The sequence below is a fragment of the Bombus pascuorum genome, chromosome 12 (genome assembly GCF_905332965.1).
Source record: "Bombus pascuorum chromosome 12, iyBomPasc1.1, whole genome shotgun sequence".
In the NCBI taxonomy this organism is placed as follows: Eukaryota; Metazoa; Arthropoda; class Insecta; order Hymenoptera; family Apidae; genus Bombus; species Bombus pascuorum.
The window spans coordinates 7,642,008-7,663,665 of record NC_083499.1 but is presented as its reverse complement, the minus strand read 5'-3'; the positions used below and the strand labels follow the sequence as shown (position 1 = coordinate 7,663,665).

General features: G+C 44.6%; 2 protein-coding genes across 2 annotated transcripts in view; both read right to left on the bottom strand.

Annotated features, from left to right (window-relative positions):
- Window positions 1-21,658, bottom strand: part of LOC132912714 (adenosine 3'-phospho 5'-phosphosulfate transporter 1) — a 139,923-nt gene that overhangs the window by 102,657 nt on the left and 15,608 nt on the right. The gene's annotated exons all lie outside the window — the stretch shown is intronic.
- On the bottom strand, window positions 6,100-13,648 carry LOC132912952 (uncharacterized). The gene is made up of 2 exons (XM_060970794.1): window positions 12,566-13,648; window positions 6,100-10,721 (listed from the first exon to the last, which is right to left on the bottom strand). The coding sequence occupies exons 1-2, from the start codon at window positions 12,668-12,670 to the stop codon at window positions 9,003-9,005; spliced, it is 1,824 nt and encodes a 607-aa protein (XP_060826777.1). The 5' UTR covers window positions 12,671-13,648; the 3' UTR covers window positions 6,100-9,002.

The following is a 21,658-nucleotide window of genomic DNA, read 5'->3' as shown; positions in this document are numbered from 1 at the left end:
GTTGATCGACGTTAGACACTGGCTTATCCTTGGCTGCAACGAAACGAACGAACGGCATGTCCTATTCTTCCGAACGAAAAAGAAAACATAAACTCTACTCGTGTTCGTATCGCGGCACACCAGGCGAAAGACCTAAAAACCCAGATAATGCGTACAACGTCCGCGTTCAAGAAGACAATAACGATCGAAATGATTCACGGTAGTTGCGATAAAGTCGGACGAACACCGTAACTGCGTCTTGTACTTTGCCCTTGCCGTCAAAAGCAAACGTCATTGCAACGACGAAGCACTCTCGTTCCCTGCTTTCTCATCGTTCTTTACAATTTACACGGCGCGTTTACACGCGCGCTACTTGCTTCGAATATGTACATACTTTCTTCCGTTCGTGTCCTTTTCTGTTTCTCTCTCTCTCTTTTTTTTTTTTTTTTTTTTGTTTCTATCGAAAACCTGGTAAACAAATATACGACGGGAAAAGGAATATTTTCGTTCGAAAAACCGTGTGAACCGGATCCCGTTTCGTCGACGCTTTCGATGTTGTCTCGATTCCGTTATTCGTGCCCATCCTGTTTTCGTACTTTCTTCGCTACTTCGTTATCGCCCGATCGCGATCCAGAGAGGAAGATAACCACGAAACGAGATACGTAACAAAATCGGTTTGCAGACGTCCGTCCGATGTTTGTCGTTGCGTAACCACGATAGCGAGAGCTATCGTTCAGGGGTTGAAGTTCTACATCGACGAAAGCAATCGTAAGATCAGGTGGTGGTGGTGGTGGTACTGTTGCCGATACTGGCGAGAAATCGAAGGAAAGAGATCGGCACTCAAAGATGTCTACGGATTCGCAAAGTCGATTTCCACATCAGAGTCCAACGAGTTTTCTATTAAAATTACTCGTGCTTTCGTAATTCCTATTCGCTACTCGCTTTCGCTACTTGCTCGCTCGCCGAGCGACAAACGGAAACGAATGCCGTTACCGTTCCTTCGGTTTCGATGCCAATTGCATATTCTCTGTCGACGACGCAGCGTCGAGAACGTCGAAAGAGCCTCGAGGATTCCTTCGACTCGTTCACGCGTTCGTGACGATCGTATTGGAAGTACAGATTATACGTACGATCTCGTCGAGGTCTCGTCGCGTATAAGGCTTTCTCGAGTGACTACGTCGCAGCGCAGCAGTGCAGCGGCGCGCGGCACGATCGTGAATCGTGAATCACCGTACGTGAGTCATTGCGTGTGCCACCGTGCCGCGACGAACGCCTCGAGTATCGTGGAAATCGTGCTCGCTCCGACTCCTAGCGCGATCATTGATTTTCGTTTCGTGGAAAACCTTGGAACATGGTCGCGTAACGCGCCGATTCGGTTAGTCGCGCGAATCGAAAGCGAAAGGGAAAGAAACTGTACGCGCCGTGTTCCATGCGCGGTCATGGTTCGACCGATCGAAAGGAAGAATCCGACCGTATGCGGCTAGCGTGAATGCTCGTACCTTCTTCCAATAACGCTTGTGCAAATCGCTTTCGTCCTCCGATTCTACGTGTTTTCGTTTCCGTTGCCTCTCGCTTTCCTCGACCCGCCTGCGCGAGTTACGGTACGTTCCAGTCCCAGTTCGATATATGTATGTATTGCTCGTTCGTTCTTGATAGCCAAGTTTGATGGTGTGTCGCGAGCACCGGCTGCCGATCAACGCGCTCTCCAAGCGTCCTCCGGCGAAAGCTATCGGTTCCGGTCTGCCGTTTGCCGTCTGCTGTTCGCTCCGCTCGCCGTCTGCTAACCCCACGGATCTCGTTTCTCTTTCACGTTAACAGCCATTAGCCGCAGCCGCAGCCGCAACCTTAGCCTCGACCGATGAACGATCGTTTCGTCCGACACCCACGCTCGCATCCCCAAACCGCACCCGGTCCAGCGCATCCCATCGCATTCGAGGCAATTGAAACGAATTTCTCTTCCAATGTTTCGCTCAGATCGCTTCGACGTGATCGACGAATCGAAGAAAAGAGAGAACGACAGAAAAGAAAAAAAAAGAAGAAGAAAGATAAGATTTTACATAGACGAAGATTCGCGTGCAATGGCAGTGTCACGTGGTTTCGCATGCAAAAGGGAAACCGCTAGAGGTGGAACGAGTGAAGGGGCCGCCGCTGCCGCCGCCACCGCCACCGCCGCCGCCTCCACCATCACCACCACCACGGCAACGGTGCCAGCTTCCTGCTATCGGTGCAGGAAGGATGGCGCGCGGCGGCACGGTGCTACGGAGGGGCATGTGGGGTGGATGGATGGCGGGACACGGCGGAGGGGAAAGCAGCGCGAAAAAGCCTCGAGGCTAGCCGGGTGGCATGGCCTCGACTTCTCTCTTCAGAGACCTTCGAATCGTTTCCGCTCAAAGGCAAGACGCGCTCGGTTTCGTGGGTGCCTGCCTGCTGCTCGGACAACGCGTGTGGTCGTTACTTTTCCTCAAAATACGTCCAGATAGAAACGGTTTCTCGCGTTTCGAAAAAAAAATCCTGGAAAATCGATCGATTCGTTCTACTACGTCTATACGTATCCGATACCGATCGTTATCCGATCGAAAGCGACCGAGTAATTCTTCTTTCCAAACGATCGATCAGGCTCCCGTCTCGTTGGTTGGTTTACATTTACATAGCTTCGAACGATCTCGAACCGAGAAACGTTGCTCGCGTCCCGGAATCGATTTGACGTATTATAACAGACGCGACGTTACGACCGAAAAAGTTACGTACATATACCGCGAGCATGCACGAACGCCTACTATCCATCAATTATTCTCCTTCGACAGTCGGTATATAGCCTGTTTCTATAAATCAAAGTTATCCGAGTGTTTACATTACTTTCTTGTTTCGCGATTACTAATGGCGCAATAAGAGCATGTCGAACAAATCGACGATAAAATACTCTCGTCAGGGAGCTCGTCGTTGGTTCGCGATATCCAACAGCCGAGAGGAAGTTGTTGTCGGCTCGGCGCGAGCTGCGCTTTCCTTTCTCGCGTTCGCGCGATCATCGTTGCGCCAATCGAAAGTATAATAATTGCGAATCTCGCGACCTATGCGATTCTTCCCTCTCCCGTGTAATCTTAGCTAATCTAGAAGAATTTGAGCATGGTTGGCGTACGAGGAATACTTTATACAACAGCAAATACGTGTACGATGCACGCGGTCGAACGTCCGATCTTTTATTCGCCGAGACTAGAATAAGTGGGTCGCACCATGCAAACTCCGGCCCGGAGTCGCTCATGCATCACGCCGCGCGAGTTAATGTCGCAAGCTCTGACTAACCGACGCGATTTTTCTTCGCGAAACTAGTCGCTCTATCGGCACTCGGTTATCAACGTGATACGTTGCAACACCGGGTACACCCACGCTTTGGTTCGAACCGACTCGTCGTCACGCGACCCAATCCGATGCGACGCGATGCAATTCGCTTCGGCTTGGTTCCGTTTCGCTAACGTTAAGAAAATTAGCAACATAGCGACACGCGTCGCTACTCTGCTCGTCGCGCTTCAAGATCCTATGGAAGAATATCGGAGAAACACGATGTGAAAGCGACCGATCGAAACGACGAGGAAAGCGAGACGAGACGAAACGTAGCACGATGTGCACAGTGCAATCACCTAACGAAAGGCGGAAAACAAAGAAAAGATCGAACGGCAAGGATGGGAACGAGAACGAAGAACGAGCCAAGTCGGGTTTACGACGTCCGACTTAAAACCGTCCGAGTGATTCATAGCGTTCACCGCGTACCGCGTCGCTTCAACGAGATCGTTTCCCATTGGGCGACCGGTTTTGGCAGCAGTCTACGATACACGTGTTTCCAATAAGCTTTTATCGACGAATAAATCAGTCGCGACTTTATCGCGAGATTATGATGTTTACGCGCGTCGATTCGACCTCGTCGTCGTCGTCGTCGTCGTCGTCGTCGTCGTCGTCGTTGTTGTCATCTCCGTGATCGGCCTGCTCGCTATCCGACCGATCTTTCCTACGTCAATCGCTTTTCGTCATCGCCATTACCTTTTCCGATAACGTTATCCTTGATCGTTAATCGTCGTTGCTTCGTTTCCGACTCGAACGAGCGTAAAGTAGCGCTTTTTTTTTGCACAGCGAAAACACAGCACCAGGAAGTGCTCGTGTCGCGTTATCCTTCGCTGGACCGTTGGCTCGAGCCGATATGTATTTGGTGTTTAGCGACTCGCATCTTGAGTCGCGAACAAAGCGACAGCCAAACCGGCTAGCGAGAAAACGAAAACTCATGGTTGTCGGTGTTGTGCGAGTTGCGCACGCGAATCACGACCTCGAGAGCGTTCCACGAACGGGGATCGTTGTTCGCGAGAGGAAATGCCGAGTCGCGTTCAACTCAACCGCGAGATTCGAACTCAGGACCTTGGACTAACCATTGACCTCGATAGCTATACGCTACCTCGCGGTATGCAGCCAGCAGCCAGCAGCATCCTCTACCCGCAGCGCGATTCGTTCGCGTTCGATCTATCCTTCTCTCCTTTCGCCTCTCCCCCATATTATTTCTTTCCTCTTTTTATTTCATTTCTTTCTTTTCTGCCATCTTCCATCTATCGATTTTATTTCTGCAACAAAAGTAAACGATTCTTCTCTTTCAAAGAACCGTCCGCCTTCTCCTCCTCCTCCTTCTCCTCCTCATCCTCTTTCTCCTCGTCGTCGTCGATAAACGTGTACGTATCATCGGTCTCATCGGTCGATCCTCGCAAACTGACCCGCGCTACGTTTACGCCAAGTCCAATCGCGATCGTAATCCAGGAAAAAGAAACGGGAGCAACGATTTCAGTTCGTTGATCGAACCGATTACGTCGTAAATCACCTGTCTTATCTCGGCCCGATACTTCTTACCTGTGTACATAGTACATAATATGTACTCCGATCGAGACGATTCCATTTTATCGTGGTTCGAATTCCCGTTACAACGTGACGAAGGAAAAGCAACAGCAGGATGTAAGTTGAGTCGAAGGTGAAACGCAACTAGTTACGTACACGTAACGATGATTTCGCATGCGACGTTTTATTTGTTCCCAAGATCAGACGCGGCTCCTCGTCTTTTCTCTCTTCTTCCAGTCATTTACGATAGGAAGAAAAGCGTGAAAAACTTATAGATAATGGTTGCCGACGCCGATGCAACACACCATGAGTACGATTCGCGCGATGTAAACAGTAGAATATGGCTGTTGGCAAGCCTGTTCGCACGAGTGGGTGCAACGCCACCACAGACCTTGAGCGATTATTTTACCACTCGCAACTCGGTTCGGTCGATTCGTTTGGCTCCCTCTCTCTTTCCCTCTTTCTTCTTTCCATATGCGGGAGTTGAAGGAAGAGAGAGAAAGAGAGAGAGAGAGAGAGAGAGGAGGGAGAGAAAGAGAGAGACAGATCGTCGCGCATTTCGTTTTGGTTCTATACGATACCGTGTCGCTGTACGTTAAATAGCGTCGTAGCACACGCGTTACCTCGAGAAATATAAAACACAAATAAATATGTATGTCACAGCATACTTGTGAACGACCATCTATCTAGTAATCTAGTTTTCGATCCAAGTTGGAGGGGATTTGCAACGAGCAGAAAAAAAAGAAGCAATGACGGACTGGAATACGAAACGGCGAGATTCTTCGAAGACTCGGACGAATCGCTATCAAGCCGACTAGCACGATATCAACGAAATAGAAAGGCGTTCGATGCTAATGCAACCGTGCAATGTTAATGATTGCTACATTACGACGTTCTTCGTCCACCGACAAACAACTATTAATAATTTTACTGCGCGTTATTATCTACGGATTTGTATGCACGGCATAATGCGACGAGCATGATTTCGTCGAAACGAAAACTCGATTATACGCACGTAGATCTACGTAGAGAGAAGTCGTCGTCGACTGGATTGTACACGCGACTCGGAACGCGTGTCAATTCGGCATGCATATGTATGTGCATCGTGGTCGACTCGATTCGTCGCAGTGTATCGTGCGAAAGAACGCATCTAGAACATACGAGGAAATGGAGAAGGAGAACGATGAAACGACGACGCGACGATGATCACAGGAAACAGGTCTTCGCGTTCGGCGAAATTGAAAACACCACGTCTTATTTTGTTTTTAAATATTTTTTTAATAAGTTCGATAAAAAAATTATATAAATCGGATACTTAATAACAAGGTGAAAGGTATTATAAACAAAGCGCTAAATACAAATGTACAGTTGTTATACATATATAAAGTTAGTCATTAACTCAACTAAGTTCACTATCGTGTATGATGAAAACTTAAATCTACGACATACAGTTGATAGTTTGTTCTTAGACGCGTTGAACGCCCCACGTTTCTCTCCTCGGTATCCGTGCAAAATACATGGTATATCGTTTGTCCTTCGTTTACTGAAATCGACGAAAATGCACGAGCGGTTGAGACAGTGATTATTTTCTTACGAGCTACATACGTAATAGATAGTAAAAAATATTCGATATACTAAAGAAACTGCGAAAACGATAGAAAAAAAAAAAAAAAAAATAGAAACAATGAAATTAATTATCGAACTGTTAAAAGGAAAAGAGAATGAAAAAGATAATAGTAACTAATGCTTGATACTCGTGAATTAATATAATAAAGTGATCGTTATCGTTATCATTGACCCCATGTCTCTCATCATTACTCGTCGATTTCAAACGAATTTCCGATTAAATGCGATCGCTATAAACCTTCGTATAACATTTAATCTCGTGTAAAAATATCGGCCACGCTTTCTCGCTTCATTTTCTCAAGTTTCTTTCGCATTACGTATATATACGTGTGTATACATACAAGGATACAACATCACTTCCCAACAACAATAACAATAACAGCAAGAACGACGACGACGACGACAACGACGACAGCAAAAAATTAATTTACTCTCGACCACGATCGTTATGATCTTCGCGTCGTTCGTGCCGCTGTTTGCTGCGCGCGTATTTCGTTAACAATTTATTCTTTTGTTTTTGTCGTTTGCACATTTACAGAGCCACATACGCGTAATATTGCACTTTGGTGTGTTTTCGTTTATTTCTATATATCTACGGGAATAAATTACAAACGCTCGTCGACGACTCGTATACGGTTGTGACTTTTTCGCCGTTCGTTCAACAAACAGGGATGATCTTTTTCTTTCTATCGTCGCGATACGGTTCACTGTCAACGATTTTTTCGGTGTACGCGGTCAAGTCACAGAACGCAATGTCGCCGATCGCGTAACGCTGGTCATTCAGCAACGCGAATATTCGAGGAAATTTGTTGACAGATGCGCGTGCTCGCGCTATTTCATTGCGGTGTGCAAGAACAGAAAAGAAAACCAATTTGATCGAATGTCGGGAACGTGCGAAACGGCACGTAAACGTAACGAACCGAGATATACACGTAGGCTGAGTTCGATCAGTCAGCCATTTTAGGCGTATTTACGCACGCTTTACGAACAAATCTTACCTTCGCACAATATATGACACGAGGCACGATCCAGCCATTGCGACTCAGCAAACCTTTTCTCTCTTCCTGCGATTCTCGTGATTTGCGTTTGGCTCGCCCCCCTCCCCCCAACTTTTGAAAACTGATCGGTTACAGGACATATCTTTATATCGAAAAATATTCTCACAGCCTATTGAATTACAGATCGGACAAGGCACGACGGACGAGGAAACAGGATAGGATAGGACAAACGAGTAGAAAATGGGCAAAAGAGGTCGTTATACGTTATACTTTGGTCCTTCGTATTATACGCGCGTTTATCCTATTAGTCGTCGGGCTCAATGTGTAAAAAGTAACTCGTTCGCTCTTTCTTAATCCCCCTCCCCCTCCACTTCCCTTTCGCTGACCATCTCAATGTTTTCCACTTCGAAAACACGCACAGTACTATCAACGTCCCTCCTTGATATTCGTGTCATCCGTTGCATCAACATTTCAAACGATGTAGCGAACCTGGATATTGCCCAATGGCGAAGACAATGTTATCGCGGCAATGATTGGCAGTGTCAAGAAAATACGCATCGATATCACAACTTATTATTAGTAATATAATCGATCGAAGAATCGAAGATATAAAGACAAAGACACAAGATATCGTGTGTAAATTTATTCGTTTGGTAATTATTTGATGCGCGTTGCTGAGCAAACCGATGCAGACTCGGTGTGAAAAAGATATTTTAATCGGCAGTGTAGTCATCAACAAGTCTTGGTACATTGGCGATTCGATATGCGTTGGCCCGTTGAAAAGAATTGACGAAGATACAAGAGATCTAACACGATTGCGTTTATATCGACAATCAAATTACTCGTCGAAAGCGTATACCGCCGCGTTGCGTATCTCTAGAGGTAAATAGAAAATATGAGATCAAACGTTTTACGCGTATCGAGGATTCACGTTCGTTCTAACGGGTAGCGCTATGATGTATACCGTGTGTGGGTACCATTGATGAAACAGGGAACCGAAGATACGAAGAAGACGGCACAGGTAACAAACGCGAATACAAGAAACGAAAATATAAAGCGATGAGAAAGAAAAATAAGACGAGAAAATGACGAATATTTAAATATTTAGTTGGAAAAATTGCACGCGTCTCACTTTGTATTTGTCGTTAACTGTACACTCGCGAACACTCTCCACATGCTCTCTGTTCCCTCTCTTCTGCTTTCGTTTTATACGCAGGGATATGGGAAAAGACCCTGTTCTACCATTCGTTTATAGTAATGCCGTTGAGATGAAAATATAATTCTTAAATCTAATATACTACACAAGAGATATACAAAGAAGACGAGTGCTGCATCCATGTCGTGTCCGCGGCACATTCTCGAAATCGTCGAATTAGCCGCAGCCCAGCCACCTCGTCTGAAACGTTCGTAGTATAGACGAGAAAGTAGAAACGATATAAGAAGGACTGTGCAGAGTATGCGGACAGTGTGCGTGAGACGAAGAGATTTCGGGACTTTGCACCGCTCAGCGATAGTTTCCCCATTCTCGGTCTCTCAAAACGTGACCCAGTCGCTGCCTACACCGATAGTAGACAACATATCTGTAACATCCGGTGTACAAGAAAACTCAAAGTGTGATCCGCTACTGGAACTGGCCGTTTCGAAAGTATCCAAATCGGTGGTTATCGTTTCCATGTCAAGATCTATCTTGAAATCCGATGGTTGTATCTGCAATAGATCCGTTAGCGAGTAAAGATCCGCCAAGCTCGGATTATTGGCAGGTTCCTCGAGTTTGACGACCGTCGCCGCAATAGTCGCATCCCCTGAGTTCACGACAATGTTGTTACTGTTAGCATCTAGCGAGTCATCGTTCGACATCGCGTCGCTGACCATTGGGTTCGTCGACACTAGATCCGAAGTTTGAATCGCAGAAGGTGCGACGGTAGGAATGGTACCGGTTCTGGTAACTATGGTCGAAGAACATTTTGACGACGTACGTTGATTGCGCTCATTCAGCATCGCTGTCGTTTTGCCGATGTTACTCGTGCTACCGCTGGCAATACCGCCACCGATACTAGTGACAGACGACGGCGGATTGGTTTCCATTTCCATTTTGATTTCGATATCCATGTCCATTTCCATTCCTATATCCATATCCTCGATCGATTTGTTCTTGACGAGGGTGGTCGTGGTTGTCGGCGTCGGAGACGCTGTCGTCGTGTCCGATTCCTCTTTCACCAAAGAGTTGGATCGACGTTCGAGGTGCGAGTGATGACGATGGTCGTGCTTGTGCTGCTGTTGCTGTTGATGATGATGCTGATGGCGATGATGATTGTCGTGGCAAGGTGTTCGAGTACGAAAACTTTTTTCCGAAAGTAGACTCATGTCATCGACGGATGTGGAAAAGGTAACGTTAGCTGAATTCGAGGCAGCAGGACCGACCGACGATAGCAATCGATCTTTTGGTTCGAACGTCGTTTCATAATCCATCTCGAAACTAGGTTCCCGTTTGATTTTCCCAACTGTAGTACCGTGTCTGATCGTAGTACGGCGCTCAGTGTTTTCCACCGAGGCCGGAGCGGACGATATGGCGGCAAGTCGGGAGGCGGTCGAACCGCACTCGAGAAAATTGTCTTCGTAAAAACTTGCCGATTCTGGAGAATCTGGCGTAACGCACGATGGACTGCTCGGTATTTTGGCGGTAACGATCGGAGGGGTGGGAGTATAGTCAAGAGAAGGTCTTTTGTCAAGCGCCAGTCTGACCTTCAAACGCGATACAGGTTTGGTACTGCTGGAGTGAGCTTGCAACCTCTTCACCATCGTACCAACCATTCCTGCGTTCGCGCTACCGCTCGTCGTCTGCGTATTATTGTTGTTATCGTTACGCGTGTGATTCTTGCCCAGTATCGTTCCTCCCATCGACGACGAGGAAACACCACCCCCTGCCGACTTTCGCGGCTTTTTACTGCCTTCTTTTACTTTTGTACTTATAGAACCACCACCGCCTCCCGTTGGCTTTGATGCTTTTTTCCTCGGTCTGTACTTGTAATCCGGATATTCCACCATGTGTAACTGTCGAAGTCTTTCCGCCTCCTCGATAAAAGGCCTTCTCTCCGCTTCGTCCAACGTCTTCCAACGTCTTCCTAGCCGTTTACTAATCTCCGCGTTGTGCATGTCGGGCTGAATCTCGCATATTTTTCTCCGCTCGATCTGTGACCAGACCATAAACGCGTTCATCGGTCTCTTAATGTGATTAGGATTGTTCTTCTTCGTCTGAAACAGAAGAAGAAGAAAAGAAAATGATCAAAAGATCCGGGGAAAATTTCCCTAGGTATGTATTCGCTTTGCGCCATGCGTTGAACGTCTCGCGTACACCAAGCCGTGTATTTCGAGTGGACCGTGTATGCTCTTAAATTCGTATATAAACGTATAAACGAAGAGACGTAGTCGCGTTCGCGTATGCGCATCGTAGAGAGAGAAAGAGAGAAAGAGAGAGAGAGAGCAACGATCGCGTCCGTGTAGCGTGTAGCAAGTCCATGTGCGTTCTATACACTGGCGCAGCGATACCAATTTACATACCTCATTAAATGGTAAGCTAAGCGTCGAGAAGTAGATAACACGTAGCGTGCGCGAGCAATCTCTTGCCCATTATACTTTTAGATATTGCGTCGATTACTCGACACGCACTAGAGTGGAAATCGAAAGGGCAGAATGTAGGTTACGAAGGTGATGTGCGCGAGTACAACGACTCTACTCGCGGTATAAGGATCACGTGATACACATCATAGGAACCCAACCGTTCCTCGATGTCTCTTCGTTTTTTTCCTTTTCCTTAAAGTTAAACTATTACCGTAATCGGATATATTTATATTCCGAGAGATGTTCGTTAACGCGTCGATACTTGTACACACGTTTACGACCGTTTGAACCGAGCTTTCGACTAATAGTCCAACTCTTCGCCTATTTATAATATGGATGCATGTATGTGCGCGTCCATCGCGTTTATTGACGCTTTTACGTCGCGAATCGCAAATGATCGATCGTGTCTCGATTCACGGCCGCAAAATCAAAAAATAGACCCTGCCTATTCAAAAGCGAATTCCACCTAGATATTTCTTTGCTTCTATCGTTTCTGTAAAAGCATACAGATTCGCTTAACCTTTATCGCTCTCACCTTTAGCAAACACTTTAAGCGACGTCCCAAAATATATACATATACGCTTTCTTAGATTCTGCGAAGCGAAGAGCGCAAAATATTTTCGAAAATATTTTCGATAGAAATAACTTAGCGAATTTATCGAAAGGCGATCGTGACGAACGGAAAGGAAGAAAAAGATGTTATCGAGCGAAAGAGCGCAGATAAATAAGGATGATGAAAGAAACTGGAAAAATTCAACGAGTGCCGCCAAGAAAAATTGAAACGAAATCCGAAGTCATCAGAAATAATAAACGAGAGGGAGAAAAATATATAATCTGTTCTTCCGTTCGACCACGGTGTTTTGTTAGTATTTTAACGCTACAGAAATAAATAAGCATACCTATTTTTTTGTGTAAAAACGTTTAGAGGGAATAACCGTGCAACGATCGAACTGGCCACGCGCATGCAAACATTCTGCCTCTCCCCTCTTCGAGGAAAAGAAGAAAAGAATTAAAGAAAAGTTAAAAAAAAAAAAAAAAAAAAAAGCACGTCGCCTCTTTGCAATTTGTAAAAGACGCGAGCTGTAATCCACGATTCGCGACGACTTTTTACTCCTTATTTCTTAAATCTATAACGAACGTTTTTCCTCCCATCTATCGACGTCACGTAACGTGTAAAGTCGGATCTCAATTCCACGAATTGGAAATTAACGAAACAAGATACACGTTACGTTTTCCTTTTTCCCTTTCTCTCACTCTGGCACGTTGTTTCCACCGTGATTATTGGTATAAAATCAGCCATTACAAATATTATCGTATATGTATATATATTCGTTGGTATATCACCAGGAAACAGTGTTTCGACTATCGTTTTGTTATTGATAATATCCATCCACGGAAGACATTAACACGTACGGGACGACGAGACAAATAAAAACGCGTTCTTCGAGATATCGAAGTTTCAAACGAAGATTAAATACCTGTGTGGCATCCGAATACGGTGTCGTTGAATTTTTATCCACTAGCAACGAACCAAACATAGGAATCCCGGAACTAGAGGGACTATCTTGCTGTTGCGGCACCATTTTTGTGCCGATATTTACAGAAAATTTCGTTTATCACTTCACTTTCGGTCTCCGATACTCAGAACGATACACTACACTTGGAAAAATTGCGATATCGATTCGTAGAAAATCGAACCTCCCGCGCCAAGAGTATTTTGCGTCTCGCGTCTCCTCGACCTTGAATCTTTCTCCGTGTTTACGACTGTATCCTTCTTCTGTACCTCGTTCGACCAGCTCTTTCTTTTCTCTTCTCCTCTCCTCTCCTCTTCCTTCGGCTTTTCCCCTCTTTTTTCTCTCCTTTTTCTTTTATCACTACCGTGTGTATCTGTGCTTCTTTTACCGGTGCTGCGTTCACTGGCAGAAACGGCACTGTGCGCGACACTACGCTTGCTTCGGCGTAAATACGCGAGAGATAGTTTTAGATTTTAGCAGAGAGGCAGTAGACAGATGATCGCGCGAGATTGGCGGCAAACCGCGAATTTGCGACGCACGATAACGACCACTCTTTCAAGCAGAATCGCAAACGTAAGCGTAGCAGCGGTTTTCCGTAACGTTCGCACGCACGGGCCGCGGGCACGCGTTTCCTTTCTTCTCGATCGTCGGAGCCCGTGTGTCTGCGCGTCCGCCGTATTCGAGAAATACGATAGGATTTCGATGCGATGCGCGTCTACGCGCTACACGATGCGGCGCGACAACAACAAGAAAACAGTTATGTACTGCTATTCAACGCACTGCACACTCTACAAAACACGTATCAAAACACTACGCGTAGCAAGTAGTATGCTCTGGATCACGCGTTTTCTGTGTATGCGTAGTATGATCACGTTCATGCGCACATATACGATGATCCTCAAAATCCGATGGCTGCTCGTCGATCACGAGATGACATTATCGACCGACGTCGCAACGACGCTCGCCCGACGAGCGCTCATTCGCAACTAACTCGCCCTCGCGTCAGCGTTCTACCTCTATACTACGCTCAGCTGAGACGTACCACCTCCCTCCACTAACTCGCGTAAACACGCTGCCTTTCCACTTCCAGCCAGTCGCGATGCAGCCGCTCTTTTCTCCCTCTTTAACCCTGAAACCCTGTACGTTGCTCCCTTTTCTCTTTCTTCTTTCTTCCTTTCCCATCTCTATCCTTCCTCCTCCAACCATTTAAGCATATACTACACTAACCATACTACACACTCCTAAGCGTTTATACGTACGTGCATATAACGCGCGCGCTTGTTTACGTACTCGTACGACGTAGCTGCACCAGACATAGATCTTTACTTCTTCCTTATCCATTTATTAACCTCCTACTATTTTTTGACTCCTTCGATCATCAAAACATCCATCGCGTCGATCCTGTTAGAGTTATTTCTGTTTCTTGTTAATCGTCATTCCCATTCTCTTACCTTGCGTTATCAGTCCCAATCTTGCTACAAAATACAAGATCCGCGATCGTTTAATACGCGCTCGATCGTTGACCGCTATCGTATCGCTCGATATTCGATTTTCTTCTAAACGCGTCTCCGTCGCCGATATCTGCCGTTCTCCGGTATCCTGTGTATCGCGAAATGTCGCGATATCGTCTCGATCGTTCTGACCCGTCCGACTTTCGACGCGTCTTATCGCGTTTACGATCGTCTGCACGACGATCGATTAATTTTCATCTTCGATCTTGTCGCGCGTTATCGAAAAAACGCGTTGTTTACGTTGAATGAGGAGGAATAAAACCGATCGAACGTACGACATACGGTAGGGGTCTGTACGATGAAAAATACTCGGATCAAAAGTAAAGGTAAGTACGTACACACTTAAGAGTAAAACTATCGCGACTTGTTCTCGAGTTTTATTTCTCGCAAGTGGACGCTACTTTGAGAGCGACTATCCGAGTCACTTCAAGATTGGGTAGTCATTCTCAAAGTAACTCGGCGGTATAACTCACGATAGTTTTGCTCTCGAATGGACGCGTACCTTAAGTAAGATACGGCGCGTATATTTGCGATCGCAGCGACCGCCATGTCGCGCCGCGCCACGCCGCGTCGCATCGATCCGATCGCTAGGATCGTGAGTGGCGGTGAAACCGTTGACCCATCATCCTCTCTCGTCAAGGACCAGAACGGAGGAGCGGAAAATGGAATCGAGCCAGAGAGCCGAAGAAACAAGCTTGGAGTCGTGCGCGCACGCGATCGATGGGAGCGGCTGTCGCCACTTAACCGGATGCTAGTCGCAGCTCGAGAATACTAATTGTTTCTTCTCGATGTATGTACGTACTCTCGATGTATGTATTTAGAAAAAGACAAATAGACGGGACAACACGAAACCCATAGGCCGTAATCGCAACGACGGCTATTTCGTTTCCGTTTTTCTGCTTCGCTCTTCTCTACTTATCGATTACCGGTATCGATGCCGATAAACGATACCGATATCTCCCATTCGTACGCGACTATCGAAGCCAAGCCGAGTCAACCGAACGCTTTCGAACTGGGATTCAAAGAGGAAAGTAGCGGCCGCCTACTCGACCGCGAGTTATGCCTTGCGAAACTGTACGATGTACGACTATCGTACGGAACACCCGCGCTCTGCATTTCACCCGTCTGAGTCAGCATAGCGCGCGACACGTTGCGCAATTCTGCTGCTTGCAATGCTGTTTGGGACGATGGAGAATTATCGCTAGCAGGGGTGCGAAACAGCGTTTCTACGCGTATATCTCTATACGTATGTATATAGCAAGATCGTTGGAAATCTGCGCTCCTTATCGACCGTTTCGATACGTCGCGTCGGCCGCACCCGTCTTTCGTGAGAACCTTAGGAAAAACGATCCGTCTTCGAAGGGTTCCAATGACCCATATACATACGCGTATATATGTGTGCGTATATACGTACGCGCATCCGAATGGTTTCAAAATACACGGTAAAGGTTAGGCGAGTAGACGCCGAGATGTGTAAGCATACACGCGTGCATCGAGGCGCAGGTCAACACTTCGCATCCCGTCTTAAACATTCGACGACGCTTTACTCGGAGGAAACGGCAGATCCGGTCGAACGAAACAACCAAACCAGCTAGTTTTCCTACGTTCCGTGCCGTTCCTTTTTGCGCTTATGTACATTCTATACTCTATAGGGCAAACGTGCGATAAGGGTGTGAGTTTTCCCTTTGGTCGCGAATACTTCGACCGATCGTTTTGCTCCGCGACTGTTTGCGACTGAACCGACTCTACCTGGAAACGAATATCGGTCCAGCTGTCCAGCTGTCCAGCAGCTGTGCACTTCACCTGCCCCGTTTGTAGCTGTCTGAACTGTGCGCGTGCACTGTGCGTGCTACGGACTATTCAGCCGTGCACCAGTTTAACACGTCCAACTCGAATCACTTATCGAGGATTCGACTTTGTAAATTTACGCGTTTCCCTTAACTGGATACGTATTTCAGGATCAACGGAAAGAGGCGTTGTTGCTTACGCCACTACTCCACATAACCTATTTTACTTCTCTTTTCTTCCTCCTCGCTGTCGAGAGAACATCGGAAGGTGATTTCCAGACAAATTACACCGGTCACGGAGAAACGCGTTTTAAGGCACGGTTCACGGTACATGAGACGGGTCGAGAGACAACGATTTTACATGGTTACGTTTCCGGTTGTTTCAACCATCGTAATACACTCTACATGCGAACTTTGCCTCTGGGAATCCATCTTTTTTGGCCGAAACTTATATTTACCAAACGTACTTATCGAACAGAGGTCAACGATACCAAATTAATTAAATATAGGAATCTTCCTGTTGAAAAATTATTACTCGAAAAAGATTGCAAAATCCTGTATGGCCTTCTTCCTGTCTTATGCGTGCTAGACAGATCGCCCTTTTTTGTTGATACTACGAACGTAACTGGATATTGTTTCGTGGGAATGGAGAACTAGGAGGGGTATTAGTTAGGTTATACGTACAAATATTTTTCTGGCAGCCGGAGGGCGGCCGGTAATCCTTATCGAAAATGTTATTTGACAAATCGATTTATATATTGATAATAAAGAGATATTCAGCTGCTTTGAACACGATATGTGTTAGATAAATAATAAAACTTATCGTTTATATATCGCCTGAATTATCACGTTAAGGTAAGTTATACAGTGGATGAAGAGTTGCAAAATATTAAAAACGCATGACTCCTGTTTCCCAAATGGATTTCTAAACTCAAAACCGTCATATTTCATCCCTATTTATCGAGTGCTATCAAAAAATGAAAAGAAATTAAAAACAGAATTATTTTCAAAGGAAGAGTTCTTCCTTTCCTTCTCTCTCTCTCTCCCTCTCTCTCTCTCTCTCTCTCTCTCTCTCTCTCTCTCTCTCTCTCTCTATCAACTAGTTTCATTTAACTTTTCCATGGATATTCGAACGAGATCGTACCATTAATCGAAACGCGATAGCCTTTTCTCTACCAATGTATTTTCCATTTCTCGTCAAGGTTGCAAAATAACTTCGATAGGCAAGTACGAACACAAAGAAGAGGATCGTTGAATCGGTCGGTGACTAGGTAGACGGACACACGGGCAAACGGGTAGGTAAGTAAATAGGTAGGTAGGTAGATAGATAAGTAGGTAGGTAGGTAGGTACGTAGGTTCGTAGGTAGGTAAGTTGTCGAGTAGGTAAACAAACACAAGCAGAAAGAAAGAAAGAAAATGATGGAATACGAGGCGCTACTGTGGATACACGACACGACAAACGATATCGAAGCTCAAGAGAAGTGGAGAGTCGCGCCTCGATTCTCGAACCATGCACCTGCCTTGCGTTACCGCGTGGTATTTATCTTTATCGTCCTTACCTTTTCCTTTCTTGAAACTAATCGGCCAAAGGATAAAAGTACATGGATGACTCGCAGCAACGAGACGAATTTCCCTGCGACTAACGAGTGTGCGATACGAGCCTTACCTGATGGGAAAGTTTGCTTTATCGGTTCGTTCGAAAGATCGAAAGAACAGGTGTGAAACAGCGATGCTACACCTGCGCGAATAACCGTACATCGGTTCTACTGTTATGCCTCGTGTCGAGGATTCTCCTGTTTTCGACGCAAATACATATGTTTTATTAATCTAATGCATTATTTATTCATTCAATTCGAGACGAAGAAAAAAGAATGGAGGAAATAGTAAAGTTCGCATCTTTGCACATTTACTCCACGTTTGTCGTCGAGGACAACGACTACCACAACGATCGCGACATGCTGATGCATTTGATACGTGACGCACCTCTTTTGTCTCACACGAGCGTTTTTCTATGACAAAACCGTAAACACCGGTTGTGCGATAGCACTTTTCGATGATGCGTTGCGATACGATATCGATACGTTTATTCACGGTGATTGTAAAAGTGGCCATGGATGTGGCTGCGGGTACCCGGATGAATAAAATCCTATATCCTTTCTCTCAAGCGTGTGTACTTTTTCAACTATACATAGGTATGTACATATATAAAATACGTATATACATATTACGTTCTAGAGAGTATACACGTATCCGAAACTATCTCCACGATCTTTTAGCCAATTTCCTTCTTAACCAGCAGTATCTAGTAACGAAAAGTCGAAACATCTGTGATTTTAATTACATGCGTTTTCCTACGATCGATAAAGTAGAATACTTCGGGACAGTCGCAGTCGGCTAAACAGAACATCGTCGTTATCCAGAGCTGATCATTTGAAAATAGGCCGACAGAAATAGAAACGGTAAAAGTCATACAATTCTTTTTTCAAACCATCTTTTCGTTTACGTCGTACAGTGTCTTCAGATTTGCAAATCGATCCAAAATCGTTTACGAATCAGCCGACACCATAGTACGGTATATACAACGTATAGATACTATATATATATATATCAGTGAATCACTTCCTTACTACTTAAGCGTAAAATTCTATTAAACGGGGAAGGTGTTTTAACTGTTTTAAATCTCACTGAATCTTCCTCTAACGAAACATTAATTTTCCTCTTCAGAGCAGATAACGGATAACGAATAACGTGTAATCGATTTTCTTTGGAGCGGAATAGACCAAGTTGAAATTCTGTTAGAACGTTAACGCTCTTCGAGGCGAGAGTATCGTAATTTTTAAAAGCTGTACAGGTCGTTGGGTGCGAGCGTCGTCGCATGTGCACACGTGAAACACCACGTAATACGTAGTTCACGATACATACGAATCTTCCTTTTCTCTTACCTTGAGATCGACTAGTTTGCTTCTCAAATCAATACGATTTGACCATTTTACCGCGTATTTTAAGTCCGACAATCAATGTCACCTGTAATCACTGATCTCTGTCGTTTGTCTCTACAACTCATATACATATATACCTCGACTTCCTTTCTTCCCTTTTCTTTTCCTTCCCTTCCCTATCCGCCTTTCTTTTCGACCGCGTGCGCGATCACGTACGCTTGGTCGAGTACAAAAACAATAAATTTTAATTATAACGAGACAGGAATACGACAGAAATACAGCACGAATACACCAGCATGAACACACGAGAAATATCAGGTCTCTCGAGAAAGAAGCTAACCCAACTTATAATATGCGATAGATATAACGTAGATTGGAGATGAAGTTTAGAATCAAGTATATACGACCAACTAATCGACGACCGTTTGCTTGTGAGTAACTCTCCTAACTTCGCCATCGACTGGTTTCCTCTCGATAGGATTTGATCCTTGGAAAATCGTTAGATCGACTTTTCGTTCCCTGGAGAGAGAGAGAGAGAGAGAGAGAATGACGAATAGTGAGAGGTTAGGGAACGAAAGTTATCATTTCGGAATTGGAAGTTGCTTCATGGAGTACCTAATTTTGCAACCATTTGATTTTACAGAAAATCGAGGAATCCACGAATCGCCTGTCCTAAAGAAGACGTGAAACCGTGAGTGAATAATAGTGTATGGGATACGCCTGTAATACCCCTACCATTCTTACTGCATTTGCAACAGCCTACAGGCTTTCTGTCATCTTGCTAAACAGATGTACATACACGTATACTTCTCCTGGCGCCAAATCGTCTCTATTCCGATGAAACGTTCGAAACCACATAAAGAATGTGATACATCGGGCAAACCAGGAAACAATCAGCCGAAGCAATTCTATCAAGGAAACTGTACTGAATTGAAGAGAACCATGGAAGAGATCTCTCTTCTTTTCATAAAGAGAGAGGCAGAGAGAAATGGGGTTAGGTTAGAAAGAAATTTTAATTTACAAAATTTTTACATCGTATGTTCGAACGAAATAATTTTTGCGATATATTTCAATTTAACTTCAACTTCTCTGAAAGCACGATTTCGAACGTTGAAATGAATCGAGCGAGCACACTGGCCGTATCGGATTGATTTCTAGTTTATGTCTCGACAAATATTCCATAAAACCGGGAGGGTTATTTCGTTTTAACGTCTAACGATATCGTTTCCTACGACATTTCGATTCGCACGAGAAGTGCAAATTCTTGAACCAAACGCGTCCAATAAAAAAGGAATGAGAGAAAGAGAGAGAAAGAAAGGGAAAAAGAATAATGTTTGGAATAATAGGAAAAAGCCACGAGTAAACGAAAAAGATTGATTTTTTTCCAATTTCTTATCTCCTCGTTCTTTTCTTTCTTCTTTCTCTGTTTACTTACTGTTTGCCTTTGGTTTACCTCTATTTGTATTACTCGATCTTTCGTTTCATCTGAATTATTCTCGTCGTGCTTCCAACTAACAAATTGATAACCAATAAATCAATCTCCAAAAGGAAACAGACATAGTCGCGCGCGCCACTGAAATTGATTTACGTAATCGGAAGTGATTAAAAGGTTACTTTAGCGAATGAATAAGATTTCTCCTTTCCTCTCCTTCTTTTTCTCTCTCGTATATTCTATTTCCGTTATTTCCACAGCTCGTCTACTCTTACCTCTCATTAGTTTGCAGTTTCGCGAAAATAAAGAATTCTCGATGTTGCAATATTCTGGACGATCCATCGCGTCCTCGCCATAGTAGAGGGTGAGTCCTCTCGTTATACAGAAGCGGAGCACTGGGTGATTCGTGATAAAAAGATACGAAGAAAATATGGAATATAATTTTTCCATAGATACTTCACTTTGACAAATTTCCAAATTGCATTTTCTCCAAAACGAAGCGTCATATGACAAAATTATGTTCTATACTTTCTTTTTATTTTTTGACAAGGAATCACCTCACGCTAGATTATACATAATTGTCGGACGTATCCTGTATAGGAATGCAAACCGTACACGCCATTGATGATATACATGTAGTTAATTTATTCACTCTTTTATAACGCACGAGGTTCGTAACGATCATTTATTTAAAGTAAGCACCACCATTTCAGAGATATTATTAAAATGGACTACATATTGGGTGATTTGCATGCCGACCGACAATGGTAGACGGCGCCCTACGAAAGGGACGAATTATGTATAGACGCCGCAATAAACGGTAATAAGGTGATTCTTGAATTCCTGTAAATATGTATGTTGGATGGAAAAAATGAAGGAGGAAAAAAGAAAGAAAAAGGAACAAGAAACAAACGCGAAAAGACGAATCAATATGAAAGTATTTCCGTTTTTTATCTTAGGATCCTCGCGATGCGAAAGGAATTGATGAAAACAGAGTGGATCGCAACAGCCGCTTCATCGTTGGAGATCCGAGGGTCGAATCGCGTGGTCGTTCTTTCTTTCATAAAGATTTTAGTTTCGAAATGGAGTCTAGCATGTGACAATATACAATTACTCTACTCATATTCGTCTATCCTTTAAAGCAGAAGAACTGTTTTCTTAAATTGAACCAAACGATTTGCATTAGTTTATTAGATACGCGTAAGAAAGATTTCGTAAAAATCGCCACTGACTGATTATTCGAGCCAGTAATAAAAATTTACAAAATACGTTTTGTAGATTTATCTCAGTTACCTATACATGTTACATATACCGTATATGTATACTGTATATCTGCTGAAAATTTCGTCGAAATCGGTCGACGTTGCTATGAGTTGCAAACGATTAAA

What these genes read in the sequence shown, in the direction of transcription:
- LOC132912952 (XM_060970794.1), bottom strand. Translation starts at nt 12,670, where the DNA reads ATGGTGCCGCAACAGCAAGATAGTCCCTCTAGTTCCGGGATTCCTATG. An exon ending in CGTATTCGGATGCCACACAG is followed by an intron (nt 10,722 to 12,565) that starts GTATTTAATCTT and finishes CTTCTGTTTCAG; the next exon opens with ACGAAGAAGAACAATCCTAA.